Source organism: Prionailurus viverrinus, chromosome D2 (genome assembly GCF_022837055.1).
Source record: "Prionailurus viverrinus isolate Anna chromosome D2, UM_Priviv_1.0, whole genome shotgun sequence".
NCBI lineage: Eukaryota > Metazoa > Chordata > Mammalia > Carnivora > Felidae > Prionailurus > Prionailurus viverrinus.
The window spans coordinates 17,058,682-17,068,944 of NC_062571.1; the positions used below are offsets into that span (position 1 = coordinate 17,058,682).

Genomic DNA, 10,263 nt, shown 5'->3' on the forward strand with positions numbered 1-10,263 from the left:
ATACAAACAGTAAATCCATTTCTGTTCAATCGCAGGGAAGCAGCAAAGAGCATTTGTCCAGCGTTCCCTTCTCCTGTGATACCTACGCTTGAGCCCAGGAAGGCTCAGCTTTGCACACGCCTCCACCCCTCAGAGATTCCGGCCCCTCCGGGCCAGGTGTTCTTCGAACACTGAAATGTCTCCCAGCACCCAGAATTTGCTGAACCTAAAGATTCTGTTTGGTGCCAGAGTAATTAAGTAAGGCTCTCTGGTTCAATCTGCTTAGACTCCCTAGAGTCCACTTACTGAGTATCAGCTTCAGGCTTGAGGGGGCACCCCACTTCTCAAACGACTTGCACAGTTAGAATGATGGGCCCAGTGCCCTGAAGCCCAGAAAGCATTCCCATCAGGGTTTTTCAAACTTTGAAGTACACACAAATCAACACGGGATGTTGTTAACATTCAAATCTGGAGTCATTAAGACTGTGGCATTGCCAACAAGCTCCTGGGTATTGCCATTGCTGCTTGCTGCTCAGCAGACCACACTGTGGTCGCAGGTCCTTGTCTAGAGGTCAGCACGCTTTTTTCCACAAAGGACCAGATGGTAAATAGTTTTGGCTCTGCAAGCCACAGGTCTCTGTTGGAGACACTCAACTCTCCCCAACAGCAACTGTAGCCAAATGCAGCCATGGGCAATATGTAAACCAACAAGCATGGCTCAGTTCCAGTAAAAGTTTATTCACAAAAACAGACGGTGGGCTACAGTTTGTCAACCCTCTCCCTAGTCTGCCTCAGAGAGGAAGTGATAAGCTCCCCTCTGGAATATTCCACGTTGTTGACATCCACAGCTAAAGTCCCATCACCATGAATATCCACCCATACCTCCCAGTGCAGGCTAAAAATACAACACCTCAGCCATGGAATGACTACCATAGCACACAGTATGAAATCTATTTATCACTAGCAATGTCCTTTCGCATTCTTTAAGGTCTTCCTAAATTCTAAGTACTCCTATCTCTATAAACAGCCTTCAAGGAAAGCAGTTCAAGCTTATGGATTTTTGCCTTCTTCTCTGAAACCCACTTCTGTTTTCCAAATGTGTGGAGTGATGAGGAAAGCATATATTTCAAAGGTTGTTAACATAAGGGTTCTTTCGAGTAATTGTTCTGAAATCACCAACCTGCTTGGGATTAAATCCAAGAAAAGAGCAGGACTATAGCCCAGGTGTCTTTGAAGACAGTGGTGATGTGAACATGGAGTGTGGTTTGAGAGGATGTGGTGGTCTCTAGTTATCAGAGTGAACTCATGTTTCCAGAAGTCTAAACAGATTAGCCATTGGTTCTTAGCCAACCTGGGGCACATGGAACAGAAGCCAGCCTACAGTACATTTCTCAGAACTTTAGAGTTGGTGAAAGATTCAGCTTCTCGAAAATCCAGACTTTCTGGGGTGCCTGGGTGCCTCAGTTGGTTAAGTGTCTGACTTTGGCTCATGGTTTGTGAGTTTGAGCCCCGGGAGGGGCTGTGTGCTGACAGCTGGGAACCTGGAGCTTGCTTCAGATTCTGTGTCTCCCCTCTCTCTCTGCCCCTCCCCTGCTTGTGCATGCTCCTTTTTTTTTTTTTTTAATCAGACTTTCCCTCAGATTGCACATGATTCCATGCCACATGCTCTGATGACACTGATGCATTTTCACTCAGTAGCAGTTGGCTTAGAACAGGCAGCTCAGCTCTTGTGCAGTAATCAGCTATAGAGTAATAGAACTCAGACCTCCCCAAAGGATTTTGCCAAGCACTTCTCTCTACTGAACTCTTTCTCCCCACCCAACCCCACCCTAAAGTGCCGTAGGTGGGCCCTCAAGGCCTGGTCTTTTCATAGGCCTTCAAGATCAAGAGGGCTATTTGGACAACAGCCATGCAGATCAAACCAAGTTTTGAGAGAAGGCAGATCCCCAACTAGTAGTTAGGGATCTAAAATTCTACATATGGGGGCGCCTGGGTGGCTCAGTCAGTTGAGTGTCCGACTTCAGCTCAGGTCATGATCTTGCCATCTGTGAGTTTGGCCTCACGTCGGTCTCTGTGCTGACAGCTCAGAGCCTGGAGCCTGTTTTGGATTCTGTGTCTCCCTCTCTCTCTGCCCCTCCCCTGCTCACGCTCTGTCTCTCTGTCTCTGAAAAATGAATAAACCTTAAAAAAAAATTTAAAATTCTACATATGGTAAAACCTTGGTTTGCAAGCATAATTTGTTCCGGAAATCTGCTTGTAATCCAAAGCACTCATATATCAATGTGAATTTCAAGAGCCGTTGGCTCAGTTGTGATCATGTGACATTCAGCATCACGTACAACTCGTATTGCAAGATGTTGCTCTCTTATCAAGTTAAAATTTATTAAAAATGTTTGCTCATCTTGAGGAACACTCGCAGAACAAGTTACTCACAATCCAAGATTTTACTGTATTTGTAATCTTCCTTTTAAAAATAATTCTATCAATAATGTGATGAAAATAGCAAGTAGTAATTACTAGACACAAAATAATCCACCTTTTTCCTGCCCCACCATGGTCCCTCTCTACATGACTTTTTTATTATTTACATAATTTTTCTCTTGGGATAAAATAAGTACAACCTTTATGAAAGGTAATTTGGTAACATTAATCAAACATCTTTTTTTATATATAGGATTTCTTTAATAACATTTTTTAAAATGTTTATTTATTTTTGAGAGAGACAGAGCATGAGTGGGGGAGGGGCAGAGAGAGAGGGAGACAGAATGTGAAGCAGGCTCCAGGTTCTGAGCTGTCAGCAGAGAGCCTGATTTGGGGCTTGAACTCACAAGCTGTGCAATCATGACCTGAGCTGAAGTCAGACACTCAACGGACTGAGCCACCCAGGCGCCCCACATTAATCAAATATCTTAAAGCCAAGTATGTTTTCACATAGTAACTCCATGTTTAGAAATGTAACGTAAGGAAATAATTAAGAGTATAGGCATAGATTTAAATAATTAAGAGTATAGGCATAGACTGAAAACAACCTAAAGTCCAGCACTAAGGTGTGGCTGAAGTAAAATACTAAATCTTTATGCAGCAATGGTGTGCTGTATCAAAAACGATGTACATTAATTGACAGAAAAGATATTTATATTGTATGATTAATGAAAAAAGGACACAAAATAAATGTATGATAGAATTCTATAAGGAAAACCTAAAACATTAGAATTTTTTTTTTTTCTCTCCAAATTGGGATTTAGGGCTATTTCTTTTCTTACAATTCTAGATTTGTAATTCTAAGTCTTAACAATGAGCATTGATCACTTGTATTATAAAATTCTGCCGATATTCAAATAAGTGTACTAATGATCATAGTTCAGCTACAATGACATGTTCTGCCTTTGTTATTTATGTGTTATTTCTTTTAATGGAGGAAGCCTTTACACTCGGGCTTTAAAGGCTAAAAGCCTTTCCTTATCCCTTTTATAAAAATAAAATCAGGTAGGAACAGGGTGCTGAGAAGTCAAGTGCCCTCTGGCAGAACCTCAAGACATGAGAGTAACCTGAAGTCTTGTTTTCCCTGAGATTTCTAGGCCTCGTCATCCCTTCCTTTGCTCTTGTGAAGTGCTGACTCATTAGGAACAGTAATCCTGGGGTCTCAACGAGATTTTGTTTTAATACTCTCTTATTTTCCCGGGATCTTCAAAGACTTCTAAAGAAGGGTTCATCTAGCATTTTATACCTCAGTTCAGAAATCAACTTCTACCGATAATAATTTAGTGTTGACCATTGGCACCCAGTAGGAGTTACAGATGGACTTGTTGATAGTCCATGACATGTCTGTCTAGGGAAGAGACACAGCTTTCAACAATCCTTTTCCCCTGGCTTCAGGAAAATTAGAATTCCATATTCAATACGCAGAAAGACAAAAGCTCTCCTAGAAAGCTTCCCTTCCTTTGTCCTATCTTTCCCCACACATTGTTTCTTTACATCAATGTGTCTTTCAAAGGATGAATACTTTTCTGGAAGAATCATCTAAAAAGTGCTACAATAGCCAAGATATGGAAACAACCTAAACATTCATCAACAGATGAATGGATAAAGAAGAGGTGGTCTCTCTCTCTCTCTCTCCTCTCTCTCTCTCTCTCTCTCATTACTGAGCCATAAAAAAGAACAATATCTTGCCACCTGTGACAACATGGATGGATCTTGAGGTTATTGTGCTAAGTAAAATAAGTCAGAGAAAGAGAAATACCACATGATTTCACTTATAAGTGGAATCTAAAAAAAAAAGACAAACAAATAGACAAAACAACACCCACACTGATAGATACAGAGAATAGAGTGGTGGTGGCCAGAGGGAAAGGGGTTCAAACGGGGGGTAGTGTGAATGGGTGAAGAAGATCAAGACACACAAACTTTCAGTTATACAAAAACCAAGTCATGGGGATGCAATGTACAGCATGGGGAATACAGTCAATAACATTGTATTAAGTTTCTATGGGAACAGGTGGAGATTGGACCTATCATGGTGGTCAGTTTTCACAATGTATATAAATGTCCAATCACTAACTTGTACGTGTGAAGCTAATAGAATATTGTATGTCAAGTATACTTTAATACATAAAAATGTGTTGAGCCAACACCTAAAGTTTTTACACTGTTTTCAAAAGGTGATAATCAATCTCGTTTTAAAATAGATTTCCGTGTCACTTACATTTCTCTTTGCTAAAGAGTCACTAATTAGATGGCAAGTTCTGGTCATGCTTGGGAGGAATTAGAGCAGGGCTTAAATGAAGGCTTCTGCAGTCACAGGACTGTTAGGGAAATGTTTCCGTCCCAAGTCTAGTTCTGGTAGGGCAGCAAGCCTTTGTCATGGCGGCTGGGATTTTTGGATGATAACAACAACAGAGACTTTAAGTTTTACTGAAGAACTTAAACTGCCCCAGTGGGACTGTGAAATTGAGTGTTCCAGTTTCTCTTTCAAAGGTAGCTACCAGGGCACCTGGGGGGCTCAGTCGGTTGAGCGCCCAACTCTTGATATCAGCTCAGTTCGTTATCTTGAGGATGGATGTGGGATCCAGCCCTGCGATGGGCTCTGTGTTGACAGTGTGGAGCCTGCTGAGAGTCTCTCTCTCTCTCTCTCTCTCTCTCTCTCTCTCTCTCTCTCTCCCCCCCCCCCCCCCCCCGCCAAATAAATAAATAAACTTTTAAAAAAAGCCACTCTCACAGTGGAGGTCTACATGCCTGACCACAAAGCAAGACCAAACGTTCCACCTGTGCTTCCTCATTTATCTTTTCCTTTGATTCCATGCCCTTCAGTGAGCTGCTCATCATAAGCAGTCAATAATTTTCCTTTCTTTAGAAAACCAGTACCTGCTGAAAGAGAACAGGAGAACTTCTATTCATTCTTGGAAATGGGGTTTCACAAAAGTATCTCCCACTATTCCTTCTGGATTTGTGAAGCTGTGAATCTGACACACCAGATTCTGCATAGTTGTGTTTTCCATAGATAACTTTCCCAGTCCGTTGAGCAAATTTCACGTGTGTTTTCCATATTTTCTCATAACTGTGCATTGTTGGTTGAGGTTAGAAATGTTATAAAAGTGCTGTGGACATCAAGGGAAGGATGACTAAAGATTTTTTCTGCAAGAACCAAGAGGTTCTGGAAACCATAGCTCATTATCTAACTCACTTTTCCTGGCAAGAGTCTTAATCTCTTTTAAGACTGCACATTCATCTGGGGGAGCCTGGGTGGCTCGATCGGTTAAGCATCCGACTCTTGATGTCAATTCAGGTCATGATCTCACGGTCTGTGGGTTTGAGCCCATGTCAGGCTCTACACGGATAGTGCAGAACCTGCTTGGGATTCTCTCTCTCTCTCTCTCTCTCTCTCTCTCTCTCTCTCTGCCCCTCCCCCACTCACACCCTCTTTCTCCCTGTCAAAATAAATAAATAAATTTTTAAAAAAGATTTTTAAAATAAATTTAAAATTTTTTTTAAAAGATTAATTAAAAAAAAAAGATCTCAATTCATGTTGGTTTCCACTCTTCACTAAGTCTAAAGATTTGGGTGGCAATACCTAGAATTAGTTCTAGCCTTCAAGACTGTGAAAATTTAACAACTTGTGACATCTGAATGTGAACCTATACTTCTTGTCTTGGTAACTGATCACACCCTCTTTGCAAAAGTTTTATTTGTGACATGATGTCTCTTCTGCAAATTTCCATCTCCAAGGGGCATTTCTAAAGTTTTCCACATTCCTTTTCTAATTTTCTCATTTGAAAATGTTAAATTACAATAATAGCACACTCATTGCAGCAGATGAAATTATATAGTTAATAGTTACTTATTGTGACTATAATAAATCTGTAATAGGGAATAGTCCCTTCTCTCATGTATGCTACCTTTTCTGTCCATTTCCAGTTGGATGATACAAGGTAACCATGGCAAATTGATTAATTTCCTGTGTCTTTCCTCCTCAAGCAGAATACATAATTCTGTTGGGACCTTAAGACCTTCTGCCTCTTTGTGGAGTGAGAATTTACTGGAAAGAGGATATTGAATGGTAAGTGTCCAAATGTGCAGGTGTAGTTGGGGTCATCCAGCAGGGACTCTAACTCTGCCAGACCAGAATCACTGACCTTCAGTGCCCCTGAGTCCAGCTGCTTGGCTTGGCCTTTGGATAGGAAATTAAGGTCAATGTTCATTAGAAGAGTTGAACCCACTCTTGCCTGGGGGCCTGAACAAGGGCATGACCTGATTTTGAGGATTCTCTTGCCCAGTGTCAGATAGGAAGACACATTGGCAACCGTGAACTGGCACTTAGAGGCTGTTCCATTTTCACTTGGGAGGTGGCACCCCCAGGCCAGTCGCAGGGGAAGAAGGTTTGCAGCAGCTTGCAGAGGGAAGGGTGGCTTGCTCTGCAGGGCCACCACACTCCCACCAGCATGAGTGACAGAGTCCCAGGAAGAGAAAGTCTCTGGGGGAAAATGATGCTCCTTTCTTAAGAGGGCGCACTGTCAAATTCTCAAATAAAGCCCATGAGCAATTATATCTTCCCTCTTGGCTGAGAGGCACTCTGGGGGTAGAAAGTGCTAGAGACTCCTTGAAACAGTAGGCAAATTTCTGTTCTGGTAGCAGAGGGGAGTTCTGCTCTGTAGGAAATAGTGTGTCCCTTCACTGAGGGCTCGGAAAGAATCCTCCCTGCCTTGCAATTTCCTGCAAGCAGGTGGGAACATCTGTACTTAAAAAATCTTTTTCCATGGAGGAAGAGGGCCCTGGATGCCATAAAACCGAAGGGGCCGTCAGGGTAATTTATTAGTCAACTTTGGGAATGAAAAAAGCCCTGTTTCTGCATTATGGGTGCCCTTTGTGTAGAATCATACAGTCTCAGGGGAAGGGCACCGAGTAAGTCCTCTTTCCCTGCCTTTCCCATTCCGACACCCAATTCAGAGCACTTGGATTCATTTAAGTGTTTGTCAAATGACTGATGAGGGAATGAGTGAGTGAACAAAGTAATCCCTGCCTCTGCCAACTCTCCAGGGAAGAGACCAGGAGCCTTTCTCCTCCCACCCTCTTTGCACCCGTGCTCCCACGCCCAGCCCACCCTGCACTCACCTTGTGCTGTTTCCACATGGCTCCCAGCGGCTTCACCTCGTGCTTGCCATGACGGCCCTCCTCCAGGCACAGATAGCACACCGGGGTTCTGCAGCTCACGCAGTACATGCTGTAGTTCTCCATTTCGTGTTCGGGGCACGTAGGGAACTTGCGGGCGGCGCTGCCCCCCGCCGCTCCAGCCCCCGCGCCCCCCGGACTCTTGCAGCCGCCACCTCCGCTGGGGGCGCCCTGGGCCGCGCCCGGGGATGCTGAGGCTGCCTCCGCCGGCGCGGGTGGCGGCGGCGGCTGCACCAGGCGATGCTTAGCGAAGGGTCCCCGGGATGGATGGCATTTGAGCTGGCAAGCAGCGCAGTAGAGGACGTCGCACTGCTCGCATAGCGTGGCAGCCGGCTCCGGCGGGGTGCGGTCGCACAACTGGCAGATGGCCACTGCAGAGGCTGCGGACGCCCCCTGCGCGGCCCCGCGGCCCTGCTGGTACCGCTGCACGATGGCCTCGAGCAGCCGGTTGCGCTGGAAGCCGCGCAGGCCTCGGTGGTCCAGGGAAGCGCTGCGGTGGCACTGCGGGCACGTGATGGAGCTTGAAGAGGACGAGGACAGCGAAGAGCAGGCGGCACCCCGGGCCGCGGCGGCCGAGGAGCCTGGCGGCGCGGGCACCATGGGCAGCACGCGAACCCCGTTGGGGGACTTGAGGCTCGGCGTGTAGGAACCATAACCGCTGTCTGTCTCGCTGTACAAGCTCAGCTTGTCCGCGTGGTCCCCGCCACCGCCCGCACCGCCGCCCAGGCCGCCAGCTGCGCTCCCGCCTCCGCCGCTGCAGGCCGGGCCAGGCGCCGCGTCGTGGTCCAGAGGGGGTGCCGCGGCGGCGCCGGCGGGTAGCCCCGAGCCCCGGGAGTGCAGGAGCGGCTGGGGAAGGTGCGGCTCACCGTCCGGGGTCTGCACGGCGATGGTACGAGCGCAAGGAAGGCAGACGTTGTGGGAACAGGGCAAGATGATGGGCTCCCGAAACAGGGAGCCGCACACGGGGCACTTCAGCTCCTCCTCCATCGCGGCGCGAACAGACCGAGGTGCTCAGGGTGGGAGATGGAACGGCCCAAGCTCCAGAGACAGGCGGAGGAGGGGACCAAGCGTGGTCAGCACCGGAGAGACTGCAGGCGAGGGCATTACACAGTCATGACCACTTCACAGCCTGGGGGGCACGCCCCTCTCTGTGTCCTGGCGCCACCGCCCTAGGACGACTGGGGGCAAGAGAAGGGAAGGGGTCCTCACCTCCTGCCCACGGGGCTCCTGCGCCAGCGGCTTCAACCTGCGGCCAGAGTCCAGAGTCAGTCCGCTGCCCTCGCGATGGCCTGTGAGGAGCTCTAGGTGATGAATCAGCACTAGCGCCGCCGCCGGCTGCAGCGCGCGTCTCCTATGCACATCAGGAGCAGCGGCCAGGCTGCCGTTTCCTGGCTGTCCTGTTTCAACCCTTCGGCTCCAGTGGGCAGCTGCCCAGGGGCTCCCTTTCGCCCCTGTCCTGCCCCAATCGGAGCGATCAGTAGGCGAGAAGGCGGGTGAGCAGGCCCCTTGGCCGTGGGGCTGGGTTCAGCACCACGAGGCGACGGACAGCGCCCAGAGCTCAAAGTGCCGCCCCAGCTCCTGGAGCGCAGACTGAGAGGCGGCCACCTGCCGTGCCGGGTCGCTGCGCCCGCGACTGTCTCGGTGGGGCCCAGCAGGCTCGGAGACCTTCTCTCGCCTCCCTCCCTGGTGGCTGCTGGTGCGAACCAAATGCGCCCTGGGGCTTTTCCCCTCCGCGGCTAGGATTGACCCGCTGATCTGGTTTGCTGCTGCTGCTGCTGCGGCGGAGCCTCTGACCTTGGCCGCGCGACGCTGCAGCCGGCGGGCGGAGGGCGAGCGCCCGGCTGGCTCGGGAATCCCCTCCCCGCCTTCCTGCCGCCGCCGCCGCCGCCGCCGCCGCCTCCTCCTCCCCGCGCGGCGCGCTGAGGAGTTGTAATTTCCAGAGCAGGAGTAGTGGGGGGCGGGGGGAGACGAGGAGGCGTCAGCTCGGCGAATAAGGGCTCGCCTTTTGCTGCTAGGGGAGTCAGGGGGCAATTTTAAGGGTTTCGCGGAGAGGATCATTGTTAATAACAATCTATTATTTGGATGGAGATTGCATCTTAAATTAGTACAACGCCCTGCCCCGCCCCGCCCCTGCCATCATCTCTCTTGCCCACTACCGCGCTCCCACCCACCACCGTAAAAGGGTAGAAAGGGACCTAAAAAGCCAGTTGTTTACAAATGAATAGGTAGCATAGTTTGACAGGCGCTTCCTAAATCTAGGATAGAGCAAAAAATGCAAGTCACAAAATGTCGGATAGCCTGAAGTCAAAGGGTGAGTGAGGTGTTATTTATGCATTGAACCCCAAGCCATTTTCTCTCTTGCTTTCAACCGAGAGCGCTCATCCGCGGTCGATGTCAGTCGTCCATACAGACTGAGCGAGGACACGAGATGGGATTTGTAAATTGGGACTTCATGGCGAAGCGCGAAAACGAGCCGCGTTAGGCCCCGTGGCCCTCGGAACCGAGCACCCGGGGCCCAGCCCTACCCTGCTGCGCGTGGGGCGGTGCGGGGCCGGCGGGAATTCAGCGAGCAGGGATGGTAGTTTTATGAATGGGGAGATCTCCACGCCAGCCACGAGCTAC

The 10,263-nt window shown here is 48.6% G+C and overlaps 1 protein-coding gene across 2 annotated transcripts in view; it reads right to left on the minus strand.

Annotated features, from left to right (window-relative positions):
* The window catches only part of TRIM67 (tripartite motif containing 67), a 53,536-nt gene extending 44,067 nt beyond the window's left edge, over positions 1–9,469 (minus strand). The window contains exons 1-2 of one of the 2 annotated variants that reach the window (XM_047826378.1): positions 8,851–9,469; positions 7,585–8,729 (exon numbers count right to left, since the gene is read on the minus strand). In XM_047826378.1, the coding sequence (XP_047682334.1) occupies positions 7,585–8,628 (1,044 nt within the window). In that variant the 5' untranslated portion in view covers positions 8,629–8,729; positions 8,851–9,469. Of the gene's footprint in view, positions 1–7,584 lie in introns of both variants that reach the window. The other variant, XM_047826379.1, reaches the window with a different exon arrangement.
* Between the last annotated feature and the right edge of the window lie 794 nt (positions 9,470–10,263).